Source organism: Nesoenas mayeri, assembly GCF_963082525.1.
Source record: "Nesoenas mayeri genome assembly, chromosome: 7".
Lineage (NCBI taxonomy): Eukaryota > Metazoa > Chordata > Aves > Columbiformes > Columbidae > Nesoenas > Nesoenas mayeri.
The window spans coordinates 7,396,634-7,424,478 of record NC_137551.1 but is presented as its reverse complement, the minus strand read 5'-3'; the positions used below and the strand labels follow the sequence as shown (position 1 = coordinate 7,424,478).

Sequence of the window (27,845 nt, the reverse complement as noted above, 5' to 3'; positions counted from 1 at the left end):
TTGAAAATGCTGTAGTGTTACTTGTTTTCCTTCAATGGACTGTTTAGAGTAAACTCAAAATAAGACGCTTAGTCTCCCCAAAGAGTATGGCTTCCTGGACAGTGTTTGAGCCAACAAACAGACTTTGTTTTCTATTTCCTAGTCAAACAGAGTTGTTCTGGTAACCAAGAAGAGATGCACAGGGAAACTTGGGCCTTTTCTTTTTCAAACCTCACATCAAGTAAGCTGGTATCACCCCTAGCAAAACCCAAGCAAAAACTCAAAAACCACATTTTCTGGACCTTTTTGACTTGTTGCCTCAAAGGAAACAATTTATTGATATAGTTAATTGAGGAGAAAGACTTAAACTGCTGTTAATTGCTACTATCTCCTAAGCATTATGAAAGTACATCCCAGAAGAACAGACTGGGGACCTTGCAGTGGTTCAATTCCTAATGTCAGAACGGTTCATACAGTACAAATCCCTACCTGCTGAAGAAACTGTGGATGTCAGAGAACAATGCTGATTTTTCTTTTTCCTTGTTCACCTAATGCTTAGCAGGTAGCAGGAGCATTTGTGAATGTGGACTAAAAGCTGTCTTCCTGCTGTTTAACATGATGTTGGTGAGACCTGCTCAGGGAATCATTATCTGGTGATTGTAAAATAATACTGGTACGTATGTCCTAGGTTAAAATGTTCATGACAAAGTGGATCCAAGTGGATGCAGCAATGGTGACAGTTTTGGGGGTTGCTTTTCTTTTCTTTTTTTTTTTTTTTTTAAGAGACCTTAGGTGTTGTGTATTTTCCACACTAATGTGGGAAAACAGATGATGGAACATGAGGGGGAAACCTAATAGGTCTGTAAAATTAGTAGACTTCCAAAATAATTTAAATCCTTTCTGTAGCTCTGTTCAGGAAATGGGAGCCTGTCTTATTTATGTCTGCCTGCCTTTGCCAAGGTTCAGCAACAGATCACTCTGAATTCGAGTAGGAAGCATGAAAGCAGCTGGGGCAGAGACTCTAAGGACTTCAGATAAAACCCAGGATTTCACCACTCCCTGCTAATGTGTGGTGACTACATGGATGAGGAGGCTCCGAAATTATTTAGAAAGTCCCTTTTATCTGCGCTGCCCCAGATCCAAGGTAAGCAGCACTTTGACTCTCCCTTAGCTCTTCCTGGGTAACATCCCTACTACATTGTGTGGCACTCACTGCTTTCTCAGTGAGCTGTGCTGTCCCATCCAATCTTTGCCACTGATTTTAGTTTTCCTGGACTAAGAATACTAACACAAGGTCATCCTATCTTAGCGCCTCAATGGAGAGAATTTCTTAGTATGGCTAACTGGGGAGAAGGACTTAAAAAAAAAAAAAAAAAAAAAAACCCAAAGCAAAACAAAACCCCTGTATAAAGCTACCATAATAATAAAGCTGCATCTTCAAATGTAATGCTAGGAGAAATGCAAGCATAACCACGGGTATTATTAAAGAAGTCCATTAACTGTGTTTTTGTCAGCGCCCTTTTCCCTGGACCTAATTAATAAGTTTTCATTCCTAATACTAGAATTGCTAACTTCACCCGAGTTTCTGATGTTGTCCATAGGATGTGGAGCTTTTAGGTGGCACTCCGTGAACTGGATGGAAGCCACAGAGTGAACAGCACATTTATGGTAGTTTAATTTGGTTTATTGACTCAGCAAGCAGAGCTGACTTGTTCTGTAGGTGCCCAGTTGCCAGACCTGGCCAGAGACAGCAGCCTGGAGCGAAGACTACAGAGTAAAATTAAACTTTGGTAGCAGCCTGCAATTATCTAGGCTAGATTAAATGCTGGTGAGAAATCCTGTGTCTCTTAAAATCATGGTCATGGAAGGAGGAGAGCTGCTCCCATTTGACACAGCTCCGGAGCAACTGCTGAGCTGTTCTGCTGTCCCCCGGGGTGACTCCTGCAGCTCTGCTTTGGATGCTTTTTTGCGGAAGAAATGCGGCCATATCCCCTTGTATCCTACCTCGAGCAACCTTGTGTCTGGGCAGCCTTTCCATCCTGGAGTAGCGGTGAGGCTGTTCCCACCTCCGCCTGCTGGTGCTCTGCGCTCAGCTCGCACAGTGCTTCTCCTGGATCGCTTTTTTCCAGCTGAATTACGGAATCTGCCGAGCGCAGGGCTGCGGAGCCCCCAGTCCCCGGCCGGGCCGCAGGTGGTTCGGGGCCGGCGGGCAGGGCGGGGCGGGGGCGCCAGCTCAGCTGGGCGCGGCGCAGTGGGCGGGCCATGGCGCTGGGGCTGGAGGAGGCCTTCGGGGCGGCGGGGGAGTTCGGCGGCGGGCAGCGGCGCCTCACCGCCTTCCTCGTGCTGCTGCAGGTGAGCCGGGACGGCGGCGGGAGGCGCTGCGGGCCGGGCCGGGCGCAGAGGCAGCGGGGTCGGCCGAGCAGGGTGCGCCCGGCGTCCCCCGTGCGAGCCGCCCCGCTCCGCACGGCTCTCCCGCTTCCGTGTCTTCTGGTTCCTGTTAGCGTGCTTGGGGCTGCTCGGGTTTGTTTTTCCGCGTCCCGGGGAAGCGCCGGGGGCTCCCGGTGCGGGGCTGTCCCGCACACGCACTGTTCCCCGGGGTGTCCGTGCGGACCCCGCTTCCTGACCCGCCCGGCAGCGGGACGGGGCTGCCAGGCCGGTGGGGGCCGGGGATCGTGTCCCCCAGCGCCTGCGCCTCGGAGCGCCTTCTGCTCGCTGGTCCTGGTCCCTGCGCCTTGGCCGTGTGCTCCAGGTAGCGACGCTTGCGGAGGACGGCAAAGCATCCCTCCCCTGCTGCTCCTCCGGCAAACATCGCTCAGACCCCCGCTCGTCACGGGCGTTGCAAAAAGGATTTGGTGGGTTTTGTACCTTTTGCAGGTTGCTTCTCAAACCTCTTTCCGACCTCAGTGCAGTCATATGCTTAACTTTTCAAAGTTTATGATCTGTTTTCCTTATTTGTATGCACATCTTCCACTTTTCGAAAAGTGCCTTTTGAGCTTCTGCTGAGCAGAAGGAAGTGGAGTATAACCACAGCACCTGGCTTGTGTTCTTGTTTTTTAATTTGTTTGGGTTTTAATTGTTTGGGGTTTTTTTGTTTTGTGTGTGTGGGGTTTTTTTAAATGTATCTTTGTGAAAAATGATATGCAGGGTGCTGTCTTTAAATAGTGTCCACACCTCCACATGCAGACACATATCTCTGTTACTCCTGTAGTTTCTTCATAGCAGGCTTCCTCCTGTTAATGCAGTTCTACATTTTTAATTAAAACATGGTTGTGAGGGAGGGAGATTGTGCTGATTGCAGGTTTTTTGCCTGTAACTTGTTTCCGCAAGAACATGCAAGGTACGCACAGCATAAAATGACACATTAAAACAAGGTCTAACCAAATCCACCATGAAAAGACTTGTGGCCCAATGAAGGAAGTTATTCTAGATTCAAACCTTTTCCATCAATGGTAATGTGATGAAAATCATTAATATGCAGATATGCTTAAAAATAACATTATTTTTAGCTGGAAAAAATAAATCTCATGCAAAGCCCAGAAAGTCAAAACAACTTTAAGCCCATATTAATGAATAAATATTCTTATAAAGGTTTCTTTATGGTTTGTTTTTTTTTTTTAAATTTCTACACATTCTAGTTTTCCTACTGATCAGGTTAAGGTTTTAGTCTCTGCAATGGAAAGAAATAGCAAACACTTGAAAAATATAATCTTTAAAGTTTTTTTTCTGACTTGTCACTGCAGGTTGTATTCTTTGAGTATAGTAAGCAGTTTTTTAATTTATAATGATAATCTTAGTCCAAGTGTTAGATCTCAGCTATGAAACTATGAAGTTCTTAATATTTTCCTTTCCTGTGTCTGGGTGTGAAACAGCAAGAAGAAACGGAATGACTTTTCAATGGGAAGGAGGGCGTCAAGGCAGCGCTTTCACTGAAAGTGCCCCAGTGCCTCTGGAGCGGTGCTCGCTGCTCCCCGCTGCCCTCATGGTCACATCTGGGGATTGAAACACCATACACTGATTGCATTTGGTTTGTCATGCTGGGTAAGGGGAGATTGTTAATCGTTAGTTTAATTAAAAGCTTATAGCAGGGGTATCATACTCGTTTTCACCAGGGGCCACATCAGCCTCATGGTCGCCTTCGAAGGGCCGAATGTCATTTTAGGATTGGAAAAATGCAACCACTTCTACATTTATCCAGTCCTAAAATGACATTCGGCCCTTCGAAGGCGACCATGAGGCTGATGTGGCCCCCGGTGGAAATGGGTTTTGACACCCCTGGCTTAGAGTATTCCAGCAGGTCTCCTTGGGATTGTTTATGGTAAATGATTGTGTCTTATTTTAAGGTATATGTGGCTTGTCAGTCGATGCTTATTGTTCTTGTGGGAGCTGTGCCTGAGTATCACATAGACCAAGAAGGAATTCCAGGGAGCGGAGCTGAACTTGCCAAGCATGTCCATTTTGCAGACAACTTCACATCGATAGTCACTGAGGTAAGTACTCCTGTTGTGCCCAACCATGTCTTCTTTTCTCGGGACTTATGCCACTACTGTGGGACTTAGTGCTTGTAAAAGCTGACAAGGGCTTACTGTAACATTTTGCATATACTATTAAAAATTATTGGAACCTGCCCATCTGGCTTTTTATTTTATTATTATTTTTAAATCTGAAAGTATATGGTTAGTTTAGCTTTCCTAGTGTAAATTTAACATTTATTAGCTTAGGTTAAATTTTATTTTGTTTCCAATTTTCTTTACCTTCAGATGTTTTAGAAAGTCATTGCTAATGGATTAGAATTTACTACAGTTTGTAAGTGTGGAATTTAGAACGCACTCCTCCTAGTGTCTATTTTCGACCACAAAGGGTTCGATTTGTTGCGTCTGCACAATCTGCTGTGCCATGTAAGCTTTACCGTGAGTTGCATTAGTTTCTCACAGAAGAGGTTAAAACTAGTGTGAAAATGAAACTCAGGCACCACACGTCTGGGCATTTCCATGTGCACTGAGAGCAGGAGGTGGAACAGCTTGAAGTCTGAGCGGGACAGAAGTGTGACCCCTCCTCCTCACATCTCGTGGATTCCATGCCAAAGGCTGTGTTTGCTTTCTGCCGGTCCCGGGGCTGCAGGCACCCGGGCGAGCGCGGGTGAGCTCAGCGCGGCTGCTGGTGCCGGAGCGAGGGCCGCGTGGGCGGCTCGGCGCGGAGCGGGAGCGGCGCGGTTCTGCTCATGCTTGTCAGTAACCTCGTCTAAGACAGGAGCACTCAGTGTAGCCACTGCCAAATTTGTGCTTCCTTCCCATTATCCCAAATGTGACTGTGTAACGTTTCTAGTGGAAAAATGGAGTGACTAGACATAAGAGGGAATGAGGCAATATTGGATCATATCCTCTGTCAGGAACAGATTTTTCTGATTAGCCTGTTTTCAGAGATCATCCTTCCGTTTCAGCCTTTTGGCAGGCCGAGTTGTATGGGATAGTGCTTAATTTCTAATCAGAAACCAGCATATTTTAACAAGTACTGTGTTTTTTAAACACAGCAGTCAGTGTTCCTATTTCCAAAATATATAGCAGTTCTCAAGACTCATCAAAACAAATTTATGTTCTCATTCATCTCAGGAACTTTATTGTAAGTTGTTTTGTTTTGTTTTTAAATTGTTAATAGTGATTTCATGGAATCTTGAGATGCTGACCAACGTTTTGCTGTATGCTAGTGGTCTGGTAACTAAATCAAAATGCCATGTGGATTTAAAGAGCTGAGATGTCTGCTTTGGGGATAACAAAATCGGCGATGTTTTTGTTGGCAAGCTACAGCTAATTTTGACAAATATTTAACAATTCCTTTTGTGCAAATAAAGTATATAGACGCATTCTTTTAGGAGTTATATTCTTCACAGATTATTATATTAGACTTGTTAAAATCTGAGCATCTTCCAGTGACACGCTAAGCAGCACAAGTAACAGTTTCAAAAGCAATCTACTCTCTTGTTCTGTCCTGAGAGAGGAAGCTGCTTTTGTCAAGTTTATTTCCTTTATTTTGGTGATGGAACTTAAACTGTACATATTTTCAGTTCTGGTCAGTTTGGCAGAGGTGCTGTTCTGCTCTGGAACTCAACAAAACTTCAGGGCAGCTCTTTGGTTCTGCTTCAAGAACTGATCATTGTAATTAATTTTGGTGTAGCTAAGGCTTTGTAAATAATAGCTCAGGCTTGGTTAATGGAAAAATATAGTTGTTGGAATTCTTGGTCTGGCATCAACTCAGTCCCCTGCTTTATTTAACAGGTGATGATGCTTAGGAAGGTGAATTCAGGAATGTCTTACATTTGGTGTAGAAATGGTCCTTTACCTTTGAGAAGCTGCTTTTTTTACAACCATATCCAAGAGCATAAAGTTGTTTTGTGTCTGGAACCAACATGAAACACCCTGCAGATGAGGACTGTGAGTTTGAACTCCGTGTGCTGTGTGTGGAGTGCCAGCACAGACAAGAACAACTTCCGCCAGCCGTGCTTTGTGACTTGAAGAGCGCGTGCTGTAATATTTTTATACTTGAAGTTTCCTGAGGACTCGTGCCCAGGCGTATTTCATTGTCGAAGTCACCTCAGAAAGATGAACTATAAGTTTTGGGGCTGCGTCTTTCTCCAATGTAATAGGGTAGAATCTACTACCTAGCACGCTATAGTAGAAACCAGCTGCAAATGCTGCTGCACCGGAGTTTTACCTTCCCAGAGCATCCAAAAGTCCCCCAAAACTTGGTGCTGGAACGCTGGCTACATGGGGCTAATGAAGGTGTCCTGGTAACATGTTAAATCTTGTCCTGCTCCTGCAAACCCGTGTCTTGTAGGCTACTGGCTGGGTAGAGCTCGGGTAACTGGTGGGTAACGGGGTGGATGGAGCTGTGTCTTCTCAGTACTTTGCCACTATTTTAGTTCAGATTGAGGAAAAGCATATGTTTCTTGAGATTGCTGTAATTAAAAGCTTCAGTAAATTCCTCATATTCTTTGGGGATCTGTATGTATTCAAGGCAGACGTATCAGTGTGCCATGTGGGATTTTGGGCATGGGCCTCTTCTCCTAGGCTTTTTTTCTTTTTTAACCTTCTGCTTCTTAAAGAAAAAGGCAAATGGGATTAGGATCCTTCTTCCTTTCCCCAAAGGACATACTGCACATGTCAGTTTAAAAGTCGGCATGATGCTCATCCAGTTTTTCGAAAGTAAATTTTCCAGTAAATACACTGGGAATTACTTTAAATACCCAAATAATGATTATTTCTTTGGGTAAAGCTTTGCATTGAATTAGTTCAATTCTTTTACTGGAAAAGCACTTAAGATTTTCTTTTTGCCGTTCTTCCTGAGCTCCTGATGTCGGCAATGTTTGTAATCTCAACACTGCATTTGAGTGCTGATTGTCCTTGTTGGGAGCAGGGTTGTGCACAAGCTGCCTGTGCGTCTTGCCCTCTAAGTTTCATTCCGATTTCAACTAACTGTCAGTTCAGTTTCTTCTCTTCTGACAATTTTTGATTCTGCTGCCTCAGCTTTTGAATGAGGAAGAAAGTACGTTTGATAAAGAAACACAGCTCTGATTTCTAACTTCTGTTTGCTTATAATTGCATGTGCACAATAAGATACTAAACTGTCAATGAGCAGGTCTTAGAGTTTTAATAAAACAAGGACATCTTTCCATAATCCCTTCCTGCTTCCGTTCAACAATTCAACGTGTGTCTAAGGAGGAAGGGCACCAGGGATCGCTCACGGTCCAGCAAGCACAGCTGCACAGCGTTTACTTTCTATGTACTGCAATAGTGAACATGCTTTGTTCTTGTTAGTGAATAATGTTTATTACCTGTTCATTGAAATAGTTAATCTTGTTCAATATTGCCATGGCTAAGCTGTTAACAATTCAGACTTTGCTTGTTTTAATACCTTAAGATAAGTTGCCTTGTCAAAACTTGGGAATTGGAGTGCGACTAATTATAGTTATCAAGTTGAAAGCTTATAATGTATGATAATGAAATTTCTTGAGGGGGGAGAAAGTAGAGATGTGATAGTCTGTTAGGAAAAAACACGAGTGTTGTTGGCTTACCTGTCAAGCTTGGAACAAAACTTTAATTGGATGTGAAGTGAGAAGTGGGAAATGGCAAGAGAAGGATTTTGATAGATTTGTATAATTTTTGAGGAAGCTAGCAACTTGGTGTTAATGCTTATAACAGTAAGGAAATTGTTTTTTTGACAGTGGTACCTCATCGAACAAGAAGCCTACAAAGTGAGCCTTGCATCATCCCTGTTTTTTGCTGGATTGCTTATTGGTAATATCACGTTTGGTCCTTTGTCAGATAAATTGGGCAGGAAGCCAGTGTATATCTCAGGTAAGATTGTTAAAAGATTTTTCTTAAGCATTCGATGTGGATAACAACGTGTCTGTCCTGCCTGGAGGCCGCCCTTGGGCCGGGCTGCTGCCTCCATGTTGTGGAGTTAACAATCTGTGCAAGTGGAGTAGAGCAGCACTAGAATTTGTTAGTGTGGGTGTGCTGGGCAGCTTAGTGGTCACTCCAGTATCAGTGCGAGATGAAAAATAACCTGGTTTTGCTATGGCTATCACTATATGAGTGCAGTGTTCCACACATCGCATCACCACGTTGTCTCTAATAAAAATAATTCTCTTTTGGGGAAGAGGAGGTGTGGGGAAGATTATTAACCCAAACATCTTTCAAGTGGGGAACTCGTATCCTGGTGTGTTGTTTTCTAGCTGTGTTTGCAGCCAAAGGCTCCTTTTGTTTAATTATAACAGTGTCTCAAGGAACCATCATCTTTGGCATTGCACACCTCAGGTGTGTGACTTGAAGATGATTGTAATTTTCATATGGTGACTTCAGAAAGCCAAATGTGAGAGATTAGAGACAAAAGTGCTATAAACTACTTATTACAGTCTGTAACTGTGCTCCCTGCCTTTCTTCTGCATGCAAGCAGCATAGCATAAGTACTAACTACATTCTATTCTCTCTCTACAGGTCTATTTTTTGATGTCGTTTTTGGGTATGTCACAGCATTAGCTCCAAATTATGACATATTTGCAGTTTCACGTTTTTTTGTTGGAATTGTGAATGGTGGAATGGCTCTTGTGTCTTTTGTCCTGACACAAGAATATGTAGGAAAATCATTTTGGTCATTTACAGGTGGGATTTGGAAATATTTAATCATTATTACTGTGCAATATATTGTTCTGACTATCAATACATTACATTTTAAATTCTTATTTTTGTACCATGTAAAGTCAGTTTATAGCATAAGTCAAATAAGTTTGATATATCGAAGTTCTAATTTCTGTGGGAAAGGTGCCTGAGTAAGGAAGAAGGAATTGAGTTTGTTTGATAAATAGCAAAACTGAGGTTTTAAAAGGTGTACATTGATTCCTAAAACTTCTCAGTTTGTACACTGCTGAACTTCTGGACAATGCTCTATGGTATTTTGGGCAGATATCGATTAAAGTATTCTTCGAAATTTCCTTGTACCACAAAATGACTTGATGCCTGGGTGTGTTTTTTTTTCTACTGTGGAATGTTCTGACCATCCAGTATTTTTAAGTCCTTTTTCATATGCCTCTGCCAAGACTTAAAATACATGTTAACACTTGCACGTCAATCTGTTGTAAAGCTGGAGTGGCTCAGACTGTAACACCCTTTTGGCTGGCGCAACATGGGGAAAAGCTTGGTCCGAATGCTGGCTTTGGCTGTCAGCACCTTTCTTTCTCTCATCTACCTCATTCTGCTATTTTTCTGATTTCTTCTGTGGGCTCCTGGGGCTGTATCAGAATAAGCCATAATGGTTTAGCTATGGCTTTCCACTTTTTTTTCAGTACTGAATTTTCTTTTCCCGAGTTCACTGTTTTGACTCACGCCCTCTCTCCCCCTGCTATCCTTCCCCCTGCCCCATTGTTATCCCTGCTCTTCCAGCCTTTCTCCCTGCAGGGCCAGCCTTCTGATGGACCAGAGAGCACGTCCGTTCCCTGTCGCTATCGGTGCTTTGTTCTAGTTCTGCTCAGCTGTTGGGAAAGAGGCGCTGAGCACTCAGGGGCTGAAGGCGAGGCTTTGTGTCTGAGCAGCTCTGCTGCGCGTTGGCTGGGAGCTGGGCTTTGTGTGCAATAGCTGAGGGTTTCTGGGTTGGTACAAGATCTCCTGTGTTAGGCTGCAGAGGATTTCTTGTTAGGCTTTTGGTATTCAAGTTAACCCCATATTTTTAACATTTTTATTTATGCTTGTTCATCAGAAGCCTGTTGTAATATACCTCTGGCTTGCAGCTGTTATTTTACTGGACTCATTCCTTGTGTTTTTACAGCTTTCTTCTCATTTCTGTTTCAGCCTCTCACCTCTATTCAAGATTACCTTAATTGATCTAAAAAAATGGCTCTTGACACGTTCCCTTCCTGTCCTCAGGTTTTCTCTTTAGTCTGTAAGTTTCTGTTCATTTCTTGTTCTCTATGTACCACCCTTTCTTTTTGAAAGGGGAAAGAAAACCCAAACCCTCCAAATGTTACACAAAGTTATTCTTTGTTAGGACTGCATAGTATACTTAAGTCAGCTAATTCACAAATGCTGTAAAGATACTTGAAAGGTTTTATTGCTGTTTTATTTAGGTGTATCATGGGCTAGGAATTTCAAGCTTCTGCTTGAGAAATGTTTTTACCTTTTGTCAGTGGCTTCTGTAGTCACTTTTTTGGTCTTTTATTTTCAGGTTCGTTAACTAATTTGACGTTTGCCGTTGGCATTGCTGTTTATGCTTTACTGGGTTACTGTGTAAGAGAATGGCGCTATCTTGCCTTGGTATCGAACACTCCAGGAGTCATCTTCCTCCTCCTTTCTTTGTAAGTGATTCACATGCATTGTAATGCTAAGAAAAATATACACTGATTTTTAACAGTTACTTTTTCCTTGTCATCGTTCAAGAAAGTGGTACAAGCAGGGATGATATTTTTCTGTATGGTTTTGTGAACCAGAAAATAAAAGAATCGTATTGCGAAGGAAGAAACAGCTTTAAATGAAGCGGGTCAGGGTTACCCAGCAGACAACCCTGTGTTTCTGTGTGCCATTCCAGCTGTGGTGGCCAGCGTTGCAACGAGCAGCTGTGTGCCAGCTGTTGAACGTGTCTCGGTTCCAGACCTGCCTGGGGAAGGGGAGGGAAGGGAAACCCTGCCAGAGGCTGCGAGCGGAGCCTGGGCCGGGAGCACTGCCTGCTGCCAAGGACGGGCTTCAGCGCCTGAGCAGCTTTGGAAGGGCTCCCAGGGGGCTGTGGAGTTGCCTTTCGTGAGACACATGCAAACGGAAATAAGTGAGAGCACTTGGGATTGCCTTTTTAGCATGGTACGCTATGTGTCTGCTTGCTTTTGAAGTCTTGCGTGTCCATTCCTGGCACTATTGGGTGCTCCTGTTTAGAATTCCAACACAGACATGTTCATAAAAATGATTATGAAATGCGTTGGTATGTACGGAATTAAAAGTATTAGTCTTGTCTGCCCCAGGGTGTTACAAAATATTCTTTTAACATATCAAGTAATACACTTTGTGCAATTCTGATTACTAGTTAGAGCTGTAGAAGAAATAATTAGTGTAGTAGGTTGTCTACACAATAATACAGGCAATGTCTAGCATACAGCATCGGTGGGGCAAACACTTCTGATTTTTATTTCCATTTAAAAAATTTCGGTTATTTTTTAGATAGCTCAGTTCTTGAAATAGATTCAGCTAAAGAATACACAAAAAACCCACTCTTGCTGTAGTCAAGAAATACAAAGTCTCTGGCCTGAGGAAAGAAGTTCTGCATAATGTGTTTTCCTTTATGGTGTTCTGTTTCTGGTGGAAATAGAGTTAATTTCCCTAAATACTAAAAATACTGAGGTCCTCTGAAGTCACGAAAGTTTACTTTGGTTATAGGATGTGTATCTCTGTTAGGAGTATCAGAGAAGTAAAGGTTCAGCAAAAAAATATTCAATTTTATGGCTTGTGTAAAAGCAGCAGCACACTCTGCAACCTAAAAAAAACCCAAAACAACAAAACCCAACCAAACAAAAAACCAAAACCCCGGAGGAATCATGAACTGAAGTTGTCCTAAGCAGGGATATTCTGATTATACTTGGGAACAAGAGATTTAAAACATACTCAATAGTGAGGAACTTGTACTGGAGCTTGGCAGGTAATTCCCCAGAAAGGTTTTTTTGCTCTTGTCTCAACTCAGCTGGGAGCTCTTCCCGTAATGGACAAGCTTGAAATAAGTTTTGTGAAAACCAAGTTTTGTCCTGGCTGTTCAGCTAACTGGGATTTGAGATGCCCCCTGGACAGCGCTAGTGGAGCATTTCCTAAGAAGGCAGTTCAGCAGAAGTCAAGATTTAGATTAAACTCCTCTCGCATGACTGCATGCTCTGTTAAGCATCTCCAACAGGTATTTATTATTGAAGTATGTAGAATTTAATATGCAGAGCAGTACAAATAGAATGTTCTCTGGATTTTGTATTGGTACATTTTTGGTTTTAGGTGTTAATTTTCAGAACTGGAAGATTGACTTCAGTGCTTTGTTCTTAAGAATGAACTTGTGATGACTGATTTTGTGTTCTTTCCTGTAAGCATGCTCCCGGAGTCACCGCGCTGGCTGTATTCCCAAGGGAAGACGGCAGAAGCTGAAGATGTGTTGCAATATATTGCACTTGGTAATGGAAAAGAGAGATTGAATCTAAAATTAAAACCAAGTGTGGGAACTTTGCGAAAGGATGAGTCGGCACCTGGTATCCTGAACTTAGTAAAACACACAGTCCTTCGGTGGCGAACCATCGTATTGATGTACATCTGGTACGTAATAACAAGATGCTGTGAATGAGTGAGACATGAGGAAACAATTAAGATTTCCATCCTTTTCTTCTAAAAATGTTGTCCTCAAAAACCAAATAATAGATTTGTCAGTTAATGGCAGAGAATCATGATCTAAAATGATGTGTTGTAAAGTTGATGTTTCGTTATTATTGCTGTTGCGTTTTATTTTCAGTGTGTTACTTAGAAGCGGCTTCAAAACCTAATAAGAAATAATAAACCTAATAAGAAATAATTTGGTGAGAACATAATATTTATGTTGACTGAAATGAGAAGCTGAAGCAGAAACTGCTGATAGAATGTGTTTTTGAATCAGTCTTAGGGAGAAAAGGTCTACATGGATTAGGCAATGACAGATCTGGAATAAAAATAAGCATTAAGAGCCCAAAAGCACATTATGCAAGTTCAGTGGAGGAAGGCTATGGGCAAGATAAAATGCTGATTGCATAGGTTTATGTTAGGTGCTGCCTTAAAAAGTGGTACAAGTTGGAAAAGAAAATCACCTTGAAGTGTAGGAGGATTAAACAATATATTAGCAATAAATGGCAGCAGAGAGGGACTCCTGGGATGGGGAGGGTGCTGGGTTTGTTGTTGCAGCAGCAGCTGTTACAAATTGGCTTGAGCTTAAAATCTGTTGGGGAAACAGCTCTTTTCCAAAATGCCAAGGTCAAGTCTTCCCTTTAAAGTTCAATGCCATTCGAGATGATTGTCAGGATGTAGATTAGAAAAATCAGTAGTTTGTGTGGGGTAGGCAGAAACGTTCACGGCATGGGACAACCATCAGGAACGTCTTTGCTAAGCAGGACCTTTCAGAAGCTTCTTAGACTCTCGAGTTGCAGGTAGATGAATATAATGATGGTGATGAGAAGTTATGCTATGAGGCATTCTTACCTTTTGGAAGAAGAGGCCACACCACTGTTTTCCTCTCACAAACCCCGTTGAAGATAGATGTGTGCAGAACTGTTGGAGTGGGGTCACCAAGCTCCTCGTGCTGTTGCTCAGGAGCCTTTAGATGCGAGAGAGAACAAACTTCTGCCTGGATCAGGCAAAACTGTCCTACCTCGCTTGGCCCAGACTCTGCTTGGACACCAAGGTAACAAGTATGGCATAGGCAAAATGTCTTGCTGTAATATGTGGTGGCCTTTCCAACGCAGTGTTCGGTGTTTTTTGTGGGACAGGAGTGTGAGGACTTAGTTCTTTCCAAGGAAAGTGACGATAGATTTGTTGGGGGAGCCTTCCCTGGGTCGAGGAAGACACTTGCTGTTAAGCAGTGGATGTACATCTCATTTTCTTTCATAGGTTTGCTTTTCAACCGTTAAGTATCATCTAATATAGTTAAGCTTATTAGATTTGCTAAATAATCTAGAAAAAAACACTAAGGTAATAGAAAATCCTGAAAGTTATAATAGACAGGTATATGACCATTTGCTTTCTTTCGGTAGCTTACTTTGTTTAATTAAATAAGTTGTAAGAGTTCTCCTAGCATGTAATTCAACATAGCTCATCCATAACTTGGCATAATTTGCCTTTTAAATACTTTCTTAGCCCTAAAGACTAGTTATGTTAGTAATATAACTTATGTGGTTATTTTTAGGTATGTCTGCAGCTTTGTATACTATGGACTAACTTTAAATGCTGGTGAATTAAGAGGAAATCTGTATTTAAATGTGGCTCTTTCTGGTCTTGTAGAAGTTCCAGCATTTCCTCTCTGCATGTTTTTTATTGAGAAATCCTGGTAAGAAAAATCTTATTTTCTAGTTTTCTACATATCTCTGTAGCTAGCCTAGAAAAATATTAACATTTTTCTCCATACAGCTGATTCTTTGGGGATTTAGTCTGCTGCGGGGTTTCTGCAGTCGATAGAGAAATGGGACTCTGATTTTTTCAGTTTTGTTCATCGTTTGACTTATTCAAGACATGAGCATTTCAATGATTAATGTTATTTTTTAAAGTTTAGTCTTTAGGGAAAAAATGTGAGTAGCTTAGTTATTTAAGTAACTATAGCTTGTATATGTCTCTTAGATATATTATTCAGAATGACTTAGTTTTGTACTGCCTACCAGCTTCACTTGGATGCATTTTTTGACAACATTAATTTTTACTTTAAACTCTTGAAAGAGGACTTTGAGGTGAGAGCCGTTCAGTTTGCGTTAAGGCACAAGTGATGGATGTCCCACGCTAACTCTCTTTCTGGTGTGTTTGGTGGCCACCCCTGTGTGGGTTCTCATTTCCAAACAGTCTGGCAACCCAGAGCTGCTCAGGGTTTGATCTCACCTTCCGTTTGAGAGGCTTTGTAGTGGTTCCTTGGTCTCGCCAAGGTCAGTGGTGAAAGTCCTGTTGTGTCCAGGCAGCTGAGGATGTCACCGGTTGGATTTTTGGGCAGCAAAACCTGTCAGCTCGGTCAAGCTAAAAACCAAAATAACTAACGAATCTTCACCCCAAGCCTAGAAAACCTAAGTCAGGAGCATGTATTTAAACCATAAACTGCACAAGTCCTCTTCCATATGTTTTTTCGGGGTTTTTTTGCATTGTAATTTGAAATTTACAATTCGTTTGACAAGTTGTTTCCTGAAGTAAGGATATATGTAGCTTTAGGTACTTAAAGCAAAACAGAATGTGATAAGCCAGCTACTCTGTTTTCATTCTGGTTTAGTGAGTAGTATGGTTAAATTATAGCTTGGTGGTGGTTGTTGCAAAAACATTTAGAAGATTTTTGAAACAAGCATTGTATGTTATAGATAAGCTGTAGTTCTACTAGTATAGGGTAGTTGTTAGAAATAGCTGTGGGAGTTGATGAAGTAACAAGCATGTATAGTATTCCTGCATGCCTACAAATTGTTACTGAGTATTGTTACTTGTGATCCTTTGCAGATAATTATGAAATATTTAAATATGGCAGATGTGAAAATGGGCTGGTGATTTTCTATCCTTTTGTCTTTTAAAATAAAATACTATGCAGTAGAAAAAGCCTTTGCTTACTTCTGGTTGTATACCATTAGATGGAAGAGCATACAACATAGCTTGTGGTATGTCATAACTGTATATTTATTCAGAGTTGTAAAAGAGAAATACAGATTAAGAAGCATTAGAATTACATTTTCATGACCGGATCTTAATTTGATCTTTGTGTGTATGCTCTGTAATACCTTTTTGGTGACAGGACCCATTGACTTGCTCGGTGCAGAGAACTGAGAGTTGTTGCTGAAGTAGATGGGTTCGTCTCAAGGCTACAAAGTCAATACTGTAAAAATGAAAATTTGGCTAGAAATAGGAAGCCATTTATGGGAGGATGTTGGTATGCAGAACTAGGAAAATAATGCAAGATTTGAAGCGCTTACCAAAGTATAGTAGATTTATAACTGTCATTGATGCTCCTGTGTACTTCAGATAGTATTTTGCAGACAAATTTAAAAAAATACTGAAGGACTTGGTTTCCATCCTTTATCTTGGTGCTCTTTTCCTTCTAGGTCTGGAAGACGTAAAACTATGACGTGTTTTCTGATATTTGCAGGATTTTCCTGTATATTTACTATGTTCTTACCAACAAATGCTGGTAAGTATGTCCTGCTGCTACAGTAGATGTTTGTTAATTCAGATGAACGCTGACAAAACAACTAAAGGAGTATTTTGTGACCGAGTCCATCATTGCCTGAAGTCATACTCATTTATACCTCTTTTTTCTGTCTTTTCCTGGGCAGGGAGCCAAGGTCTTGTCTATGTTGCTTTTAACTTCTTGCTGGCAGAATTTGACCCTGTTAATTGACTAAGTTTGACTGCAAGTTCTTGGCTTTTCAAAGGTCAGACCAAGCTATCGTGTTCTGTCTCAAATAATGACACCACATCCATGCATATACTGTTAAGCAGGTTAACTTAAAATACAGGATTTACTAGCCAGACTGCAGTGCAGCGTAACGTTGATTTCATTGGATCTTGAGAGTGTGGGATGCCAAGCTTAGTTTTACTTTTGTTTTGGTGGCGTGTGATATTTATGGAAATGGGAACTGAGACTTTCCTGAATGAGAAGTGTAATTCATCATTAAAAAAAAAAAGCCAAAAAAACCCCAAAAACAACAACCGGCCACACAGAAAAACAACCAACCACACTAAAAAGCTTTAAAAAATTATGTTGTACTTGAAAATTAGAAATGGAAGTCAGAACTGTAATACGGAAATCATAGGGATTGCAAGAAGCTTTCTGCCTTTCTCAGTCTCCTGCTGTGTATTGCTGCTCTGTGCAGTTGTGAGGACAGCTCATGGTAACAGTGGAGTATCATCAAGTATGTTTCTCATCTCAAAAGATGTTTTTTCTAATATTGTCAGTGACATTCACATGCGTGTGGGTTTGTATTTCCACTTTTATTTGCATTTCAAGTACAGTTTTTCTGTATTAATATTTATTTTGGATACTGAAAACGTTTGTCTGTATGACACTAACAAACAGAAGTGGCTGCTTTCTGCTTGTATTTTATCTTTATATTGCTTCAGTAGAAATGTTTCCACTTTAACAGTGTTTTGACCCAGGAGCAGCAGCGGTGTGATTATAAGGTAGCCTTCTGTAGGTTGTGTTTATCACTAATAGTTACAAATGCTGTCTGGCATCCATTTCAAATTGATCTCAGAGAAGTCTCCGGAAGAAGAGCAGAAAGAGATAAAAAATGGCCTGTAATCCTATTTGCCATGCTTGTGTTAATTCAAATCCTCAGATGTTTCGTTGCTCCTTTTATTGAGACTGTTTCTTCCTTTGTTCTAACAAATATGCTCTTTTGGCTTCTTTTTATGTATTTTAAAACAGAATGAAAGAAAAACAGTAGTCACTAGCTGGGATAGGGTAATAATTCCTGAAGAGTTGCTATATTTGAGGAAATCTTCTGCCTTTCTCTAGTTGAGTTGACTTTAGTCCCATTAAGACATCTTCCTTTCCACTGTGATGAGAGTAAAGCTGGTTCTTGGCCCAGAGTGATCTGTGTCAATAAGCAAAAGAAATTCAACTCAAAACATGATGAAGATGAGTCACTTCACTGGATGAAATGACGGTTTTTTGCATCTCTACGCTGACCCTCCTGTTACTAAGGAAAACACTGATGTTTGTCTAAGTCTGCATTCTTCAGAATGATTGACAAAGCCTTGATTTTATTACGAGGGATTTAAGATTTTAATGAGATATTGGGCACTCGCCTCTCATGTGTAACCTTTGCTCAATTTCTAAATAACTCTGCTAGCTTGTGAATGAGAATCTGATCCAAGTCATCTCCCCTGTGGAATAAGCCAAAAGCAGTTTGGTTACTAAAGATGTGTACTGAATTTGAGACTAAAAAGTCTGTCAATGATTGAGTAAAAACGGAGATATTCCTCAGCTCCCTCTTTCCTTATCACTTAGAATTCATCATTTAATTTGTGTGAGTATCAGTTTAGAAGCTGGTGAGGGCAAGTGGCAGCAGAGGGGGAATGGAGCTGTCATCTTGTATTCCAAAAGCTGCTGTAAAGCACAAAGACACCTTCTGCATTTTGCCTGCTTTACACTATAGCAAGTATTGCTTTCTGGCCTAGGGGTAGCTAGATTTTAACTTCTGCTTGTGCTGAACACATAATAACACAAAATAACTTTTTGTGATTTCATTGGTAACGCTTTCAAGAAGAAAGGAAAATTTGCAGTTCATTAGATCAGTCTCAGGTTTAATGGCATCAAAACTTGTAACTCCTGCTCTAGAAGCTCTTAAACATCAGCACTGTTTGTTACCATTTCCCCCGTTTTCCTTCCTTAAATTCAAAAGATAAATTAATGGAAGATAATTCTTTATCAAGAAAACTCAAATGCATGAATTTAGGAAGAACTTTTACCAAAATTTGGAACAGTTGCCCTGACTGAGCTGTTTCAGGCAGAATTGTGTGCAGACCATTGCTACTGGACGTTCAGGTGTAAGGGGGTTGGGCAAAATATGGACATGCTTGGCTGCACCTAGTGAGTGACCTATAAATGGTCACCAGAATCCTCGCAGGAGAAGGTGTGTTCCTGCTTAATGGTGTTTTGTTTCATATATGTAAAGGAAATAATGAAACGTTGTGCAAGAATTCCTAAAATAGGTTCCAAGACTCTGAGGAAAATATAATGACTGTGTCTGGGCTTACTTACAGAAGGAAGCTGATGTGCAGTGAATTTCCAGTGTGCTTCTAATCCCACCTGGTCAGTCTTCAGCCTCCCCGGAGGGAGGGAACCTGCTCTTCAGTTCCCTCCTCAGCTTCCGAGTGCTAATTTCTCTGTCTAGACAGACTCTTTCTTCCAAAGACCAAAACTTCCCAAGTACACTTATGCTGCATTTCTAATACATGGATATGCAGTGTTCAATTTAAGTCTCCCCGGGATAGAAATGGCAAGTTGTAAAGCACACTTGAGAATTACATATCTTTTTTCATCACATTGATGATGGAAGAAAAGGGATGTCCCAGTGTTCTGACAGGGCCCAGGACAAGGTTCAAACCTCTGCCTCTGGCAGCTGTGTGTAATATTGCAGTTCATACTGAGCAAAAGGAGAACTTGGATGAAAATGTTACATCTGTTTTGCATGAATTACAGAAATAACTGCAAAAATGCATCACACTTTAAAGAAAATAAATTAAGTTTCTGGATTTCAGTTTATGTACAAATTCTGCTTCAGCTGAAATAGAATCTGACTTGATCAGATGAATAGAACTGAAAATATTTGAGGACAAAATTAAAAGCAATTGAGAAGCAATCAGACCTTCCTGTTACTTAATCAACATCATTTGATCCAAACTGAAACATACTTGATTCAGTGCTGAGGAAGAGAACCTGAAACACAGCTGCTCATAGCATTCGTTCTTTTTTCACACTTAAAAAAATATCTTAAATTCTCTATTTATTAGAACAAATGGTGTGCACACAACCATATCCAAAACGAGGGTAACGAAAGGCAGGTTTCTTCTGGACTTGGAAAGAGCCACCCATCAGGTTAGCCAGCTGGGCTGTGTTAGCGTTTGTTCTTTCCAGTTACAGAGCTGCTGCTCTTTAAGTCCCAACAAGGTGTCCTTGGGGAGCAAATAAACTCCTGAGGTGAATCAAGTTTTATGGTTTTAATCTAATAAGTGAGTCAAGGAGAGTGTATTGTCTCTTTGTGCTCCTCAAAAGATGCATTTACCTGGTAAGGTATTCTGACTGCTAAAGCAGTGATAGTTTTACACTTTGCCCACAAATGGGGCAGATTTTATTGATCCTAACTATTATTTTGTGTATCTATTCTTATGCCAGCTCTTAGAAGAAGAACTGAGATAATTGGTTTGTTCTTGTAGTTGAAAATCATAGAGATAAAATATTGGCTTTGCGTGCCAGTCTCTTAAAGGGGAGTGGATGTTTTCCACATTGTGTAAAAAGAGTAAGAAAACAGACTATTTATGCTTACAGCTTGTTTGTTTGTTTGTTTCCTGCAAGGTCTGCTCCTCAGTCCCACTTTGTTGGCTTTGTGTGGAAAAATGATGGTCAGCGCTGCTTTCAACATTGTGTATATTTATACATCTGAACTATATCCAACAGTACTGAGGTAAGTGAACAGAGCTTCTGGGTAAATGAAAATACTTGTCATGCAGAGCGATACTGATTGCAGCTGTGCTTTTAGTATTTATCCATAATTATTTTTACCTGATATATTAATATGAGTTCTTTCTGTAATTATGGCATCTTGCTGGGGCTTGAAAAGCCTTGTCCTATCAGGCACAGGTTTTGCACCAACGCACCTTCCTGGGCTATTTGTGGCATCTTCTTCTAGGTCTGAATCCAGAATAAAAATAGGATAACCAGCTTCTTACACTGTAATGCTCGGTGCTGTATTTCTCATTTCTACTAGTGATTTTTGGGCGTAAAATTACACGGTGCAAAACCAAACATGGTGATGTGATGGAAGTATATGCTAACTTAATCACACAGACTATGCAGTAGGGACTGTTTACAGTCCTGTATACTTAACTCTCCCATATTATTGTTTTTTTGCCTCCTGAAAAACAAGTGCTTTCCTATATCTTTGTGATTTAGTTAAATATTTGTAATGCAACTAATTTTAATAGTTTCTGTATGGCAGTAATTTGCTTTATAACATTTAATTCATGAACAAGTGGGCTAAAACCTTAGTTTATTTTTCATAGTTCTCATTGCCACTGTGAGTTTAGTCTCTCTTCTGCTGTCCCATGGTAAACCTGAGATAGGAAAATATAATATAACATAGATAGTCTTCTTCGTACCCCCACCTTGGCTGCACGTGGTTTTCTGAATGTTAACTCGAAGTACATATTCAAAACTGGAGCCATACTGCACTAGCTGCTCAAGAATAGCAGCTGCACAACCAAAACTACTGAAAAACTGAGCCCTGTTTTGGGAGAACAGGCAAGCTGAAAGCTGCTGTGGAGTAGCAAGCTGCCCTGGCTGGCAGATGAGTCCTGTGGCACCGTAGAGGTAATTGGGATGGTGACATAAATCACCTGAGTCCAGGACAGTGAGGGCTTTGGGGAAAAAAATAATAAAAATGTGTGTGACTCCTCAGATGGGCTTTTTTTTTGCTTTGAAATTCACCATTTCCCGTATGTTACGGAGGCATAAAAGCTAGACTGTGAGTGCAGGTTTTGCAATAGGACTTGTGAAGATGGAGGTGGATTGACTGTTTCTAGCTACTGAGCTTGTGATTCTTGGCAAAGATTTAGGTTTAATACACAAGTCCCAAGCACGCTGACTGAAATTGGATGTGGGGGTTTGTTTGCATTCTCCCTCTCCAAACTTTGGTGTTCTTTAGGGTCTCTTCTACTAGTGGATGGTTTCTGGTTTTTTTTGTTTATCTCTCCCCTCTGCTTTTCTTTAGTTGAGAATCAAGACAATTAAATCTGAAAATGTTTAATTTCTCAGCTTTTCTTTGTTTCACTGTGTGCTCATGTTTCATGTTACCTTGTGTTCTGAAGTCCCATTGATGTTTGATGCCAAGCATGTGACAGCTCATGCATGGCAGGAATGGCAGTAGTGTCTCAGTGTGCTTGAAACTATTTGCCATCAGGAAGATAAAAAACAAATTGAGTAAAGTGTTACTTCATTTGAGAATCTACACTAACGTGTCAAAGATACAGACCGCCATGGAGAAAACAGTAAAGGCAGTTTAGAAAAATAGCAACTTTATTAGACTTGTTTAATGATATGGCAAACAGCTACGTTAAACCATATGAAAATTCCTTATGTGACACTTAATACAGTTAGTTTATTTGATAACTCTCTGGCACTTTAATTGCAAATATTACAGTTTACACAGGAGAAGCAGTGAGGGCAAGAGATGAATTTAAAGCAAAGCACCAGCACCATCTGGTGGGCTTAGCAGAGCTGTGCTGTGACCCTGACATTGCTGTGACAGCGGAGCTGGGGCCTTTGTACCATCTGGTGGGACACTGGAGAAGAGGTGGAATAAACTCTTTTTCCTTTAATTTTTCTGCAAAACATCCCATTGGAAAAAAAATAGTGTCTTGGGTATTATTGCTCCTTATTTAAACCTACTTACTACTTTAAGCATGAGCACTGTTAGGCATATTTTTTTTTTAGGATAATTGTTACATGGAGGAATGACAAATACACCTCATGCTATAAGTGCAGAGGTGCTGCAAGCTGGAGGGCATATACGTGCTTTGGGCTTTTTTCCTTTTTGATGTGCCTTTAAAATACCTGCTGGGGAACAAAGGAGTCAAAAATAGAAAAATATCGCTACTGTTCCATTTTGGACAAAAAGGAAGGTTGTCTTTGGAAACAAAATGTAATCATAGCTCTAGTAATATAGATGTAAAAACAAACTGATTTTTTTTTCATGACAAAATGTTTGGGAAATTGTGGCATCCTTGTCTGGGATGGGTAGAATCAGAGTGGGGCCATTGGATGGCCTAGGAGAGCATAGGAACCCTGATCTCCTTATTGTTCCTTAATTCAGTGCTGGTAATAGATGCTTCTTTAAAATACGTGCCCTTTTGATCCCTGGTTTTCATCACAAGGAACTCTTCATCATTCTTTCTGTTGAATACCAGTCCCTGGCGAGCATTAGTGCCACCCGAGAGCTGCGGCAGAGACACTTCTGCATCTACCCCTGGCTGTTTGGTGGCACTGCATGTGCAGCCAGTCGGGTTTTGTAAAGCTGGGGCTGTAAGGTAAGAGAGGTGGTGGGCAGTCAGCTATCGGCAGTGCAGCACCTCGAGAATACCTGCTGATGCTTCCTGGGTGATGATGTGATTTTCCTCATGGATACCACAACATTGTCTTGCGTAACGCAAGCTCTGCTGGATTCTGGATTAATAATATCCTAAAGACTTTAAAAAACAGCTTAGATTTTGCATTGGAATTGAAGTTAGAGAATTTGCATTTAGGATCCCCCTTTGCACTGCTCCTCTCAACAGAAAGCAAGCAGCCAGCGAACCTCTGGGCATTGACAGGCTTGGGGTCTGTGGGAAGGATGGTTTGAAACAAATTATTCACATATGGGCTTGTATCTCTCATCTGTTTAGGGATTTTGTTGATAGGGGAGGTGCTTTGCCTTGTCTCACGGGGTTTGGGTCAATGTTACCTCAATGTGAGGAAGCATGGGTTGCTCTTTCCCTTTTCTGCTGAGGGAACAGGTTGTTTTGTTTATTTTTACAGCAAAGTCACTGGCTTCTGATCAGCTCCTTCCATCAGCCGCTCCCCTTAACCTGTGCAAAGGGCCATTAGGAAGGGACAGGGAGGTGGGTGGTTTTGGTTTAGTAGTGACCCATGTCACCTCTCTGCTTGTCATCTTTAATCCTGGCACTGTCTTCCTGCCTTCGGAGGAGGAAAAGGAAACAGGGTGAGCAGGAGCAGCTCAGCTCAGTGGTGTGACCGAGGGTGATGATGAGTAAGAGGAAGCAACTGAGACACACAGGGAGGGAGAACAGCCCCCATGAGCTGGTTCTTGCCATCTCAGTGACGACTGGTGCCAATGTCAGTCTCTGAAGGGATTGTAAAATACCATGTTTAGGAGTGACAGAGAGATGGAAGATTTTGGCATTTGATCAGGAAATGAAAGACACGGGATTTTTGTAACTTTCTTTGAAAGGGCTATTTGAAAGGGATCCTGCTGTTCTAGCCCACGCTTTGATTATCTCAGCCTAGATGAGATTGTCTGAAAATTGAAGGGAGCACAGAATTCAGCCTCTCAAAAACATCTGGCCAGATGTTTCACTAGAGTTTCACACTGGCAAGTAGCTGTGTTTTTAAAAAACGTTAAATAAAGACTTGGTGACTTACATATATTTTTTTAAAGCTGGTTTTGGCAGTGCCACCCCATGTTCATGCATGAGTCATGTGTTCTGAAACTACAAATCTTCTATCCTTTGTTTGAAACAGAAACGCTGGCTTGGGCGTCTGTTCCATGTCTTGCAGATTTGGGGGCATTTTGGCTCCATTTGTGCCATCTATGGTAAGATTATTTTCTGCTTTTTTTATGCAACTCAGCTTGATTATGTTCTCTCAAAAGCACTTTGCTGCTTTGGTACCACGTGTGTCTATATTCCTTTGAAAAAAAAATTGATTTATGAAAAATTAAATGAAGTTTATTCAATTTCAATAATTAATGAACAAGATGTGTAAAAATACCTCGTGTTTTATCCTTTTTGGAAATAATCTCATGTCCTGTGTTGTGTTAGTATTTCCTCTGTTAGTTAAATGTTTGTCACGTAATACATTTTGTACTAAGACTCCTTCAGTATCTGAGTTCTTTTAGGCATGTAAACAAAGTTTTTGTGTGAAGCTCTATCTGTGAAATGACATTTATTGGGTTTCTGTATTCTACCAATACATGGAGAATTGAACAGATTGCTGGAGTAAGAAGTTGTAGTCTCTAGGTTTTGACTGCAGTTCACATGGATCATATATTTTAAGATCAGGACACAATGTTTGCTTTTTACTATGGGTTTTTAATTTTAGAAATCTCTTAGTCCTTCTGTGCCGTTCGTGGTGTTTGGAATCAGTGGACTGTCAGCGGGATTCCTGACCCTCCTCCTGCCAGAAACACTCAATAAGCCAATTGCTGAGAGCATTGAAGATCTCCAGAGTACCAAATACCAACTGCTTAAAAATGAAGAAGCAGAGTAATTGATATTTTTTACTGTCACTTTGCATTATTTTCCCTCTATCTTATGCGAGCTGTGATTTTAGTGCATGTTGTTTAGATTGTGCGCCAGCGAACGTGTGCGTGAAGTTTTTAAAGTCATCTTTCTCTTGCATTCAGTGGAGGTTACGTTTATTCTTTTATTGGCTCTCAAAGATGACAAGGATAGCAGGTTGCACCTGTATGTATTAAATTACATGTAGAAGAATACTATTTTGTTTCACTAAAAGAAAACAAATTTTAGAAAGACAATCTAAAGTAGTCAGCAACATCCCTGTGCTTTTACAGTAAACCAGCTAGGCATGTTTATCATATATTGCATTGTGCTTTTCCTCATGTTTTGTAGAGGAACATAATCTAAAATTAATACATATCTGAGGAACTGTTTTGTCGTTCAGTAGTCAGTAGAGTCATTTGAAATGTGTTCCTGTTGTTGATATTCACTAAGTAAAACCTTTGAAGTTGGAATCAACAAGTAATAAACTAGAAAATGTCAAGTATATCCCCTAATTGGGGAATGACTTCCCAGAAGAATTAGTTTTAAAAGATGAGAAGAAATTGTTCCTATAGGAAAGGAATCGGTAGCTTAGCACTAAACAGGCTTAGTGTAGATATAAGAGAATGTACGTTTTTCTTGATATGCTAGTTTGTTAATTATTTGATAATCATTGTACTTAATCGATTTAATCATACTAAACACACTATTATGCTTTGTTTTTACGCCTAATACATCGTAATACTGCATTCAGTTGGAATGGAAAAAAAATTGAGCTTTTCAAATAACATTTCACTTCTAATATTTTTTTAAAAAAACAATGAATTCTGGTTTTCAGGTTTAATATTAGCCTGTGGAATAAGATAAGGAAAATAAGACATGTAAATTGTTTTTCAAGCATCATTTTTCTGTCTGATAGGCAAACCAGTTAGAAGAAAACACAGAATTCCGGAAGGCCTGTCTGTGGTAGAAGATGAAGCCTCCATTGAGAAGGTGCTGTAGCAGCTGAAGGGCAGAGTCGTGCTCTGTACGTGCGACTGGGAATACTGGAGACTCATGGAAGCAAATTGAGAAGATGGAAGAACTTGATCAAAGCTTGTGAGAAAAGGGGCGACAAATCTGTGCATTAATTCAGTGGCTTAACAAAAGCACACTTCGGACCTCTGGACTTCTGTACGGCTTCTTAAAATGAAGTATTAATTTATTTTACAAAATGTAATTTCTAGCTTCAGATTAAGCTATAATATTGTAATTGAAGTGATGTGTGTAATTTAAAATTTAGATGGCCTTATATATTCAGACAAGCTGTAATCGTGCGAAGTAACAGCATACTGTATATGCTAATTTTCTCCACAGAGGTTTTTTGCTGCTAAATTACAGTATACCTCACAGTGTGAAGAGACCAAAGATTTTTACGGGTTGTTGGCCTTAGTATGTGTAGCATAAGAAACCTGAACAGGAGATCTGAAAGGAGTAGAAATGGGTTTTACTGTGGGAGTAATTTTTTTTACTGCAGTTGTACATGAAAAGACACATGAAGTTAAAAATAATACTATATTGGAAAAATATTGGGCCTTTAAGAGGTGCTTTTAAAGCAGAGGGTGAGTAACCTCTTAGATAAAGTTCTAGCTGTAGATGTGGAACTAGAAATTACTGAATATATTGTATAATATATGTAATAATATGTAATCCAATACATTTCATATATTAATTGGATATTCTTCCATTGGGGAGGTTTGTTTGGTTAACAGTAAATATAATTTCAATGGAATAAATGCACCAAAAATGTTACAGTTTTTTGATGGCCAACACAAATTTGTTATTAAAAAGAAAATTATTGAACATCTGTATTATGAGTGCTGCTTTCCCCAGCATGTTTATCTAGGTTTTTTGAAGAAGACTTGTATCCTGTTGATCTTGGCCCTTTATCTAATGCATCTGATAGGAAAAGGTTACCGAAAGGCCTCTGTATTTTGAGCAAGTTCCATGGTTAAATAACAGTTCTGCAAATGAACAGACACCCATGCAAGTTTGTGTGTGCAAACAACCCATGGAATATGCTGCAAACTTTTATATTCTGATAATTTTTTTATTAATCATTTTTGTAATATTTCACTTCCATGATGATTAGAATTGAGTTTGTGGTTGTGGCGTTTTGTTGTGTGGTGTTTGGTTTTGGTTTTGTTTTCTTTTTCCTGAGTAATATAAATGTCTTCCATTATATTAATGTTTATAACCATGGTGACTGTTTATAGCTCTTCAAAGCATAATTGGGTCAGCAGGGATATGGTAAAGACCAAATTTTGTTACTGTTGACTTCATTTTTTTGTTGTTGTTACAAGATACAAAATTTAACAAGAAATAGAATTATATAAAGTTGCATTCCCAAAGCAGAGACAAGATGCAGGAACAGGCCGATTGTAAAGGTACCATAATGTGGTGGGAGTCTGTTTCTCCCTCCTGCCACCTGCATTAGGCTGCATTGTTCTCTGCCTTTTATGCCACATTATGTGAAAAACGGGAGACAAAGATCATTTACACTTTGAACATGCTTATTTCTGGAATTAATTAAATCTCTGCCTGGGATGCCTCCTGTACCTTTGGTGGATTGATGACCAGAAGGCTGTGTGTCCCAAAACAAAGTTAATGATCTTTTCAGCAACCCTGTTGTGACTCCCGGTACCTGCAGCACTTTTTTGTGAGCATAGGCCAGTGTGGAAGCTGGTTTGGTGCTTCATCTCCAAGATCGAAAAGAGAATATGCACAGAAACATCAACTTCCATTTTTGTTTCTTGTCTTTTCAATTCAATTTAACTTAGCACCTTGTTTGTCTTTTTACTTTAGATATCCTTGCTGCATTCTGCTATTGTGGGATAAAAAGATGCTATTTGG

At 40.4% G+C, this 27,845-nt stretch overlaps 1 protein-coding gene across 1 annotated transcript; it reads left to right on the top strand.

The window, feature by feature from the left end:
• The first annotated feature begins 459 nt into the window (after positions 1-459).
• Positions 460-27,303, top strand: LOC308042175 (solute carrier family 22 member 15-like). Its single transcript, XM_080347361.1, has 12 exons — positions 460-1,123; positions 4,320-4,466; positions 8,195-8,327; positions 8,970-9,134; positions 10,690-10,819; positions 12,573-12,794; positions 14,407-14,547; positions 16,280-16,365; positions 20,257-20,365; positions 24,196-24,268; positions 24,775-24,938; positions 25,873-27,303. Exons 1-12 carry the CDS (start codon positions 1,064-1,066, stop codon positions 25,883-25,885), a joined length of 1,443 nt encoding a protein of 480 aa, XP_080203487.1. The 5' UTR covers positions 460-1,063; the 3' UTR covers positions 25,886-27,303.
• Positions 27,304-27,845: the final 542 nt, after the last annotated feature.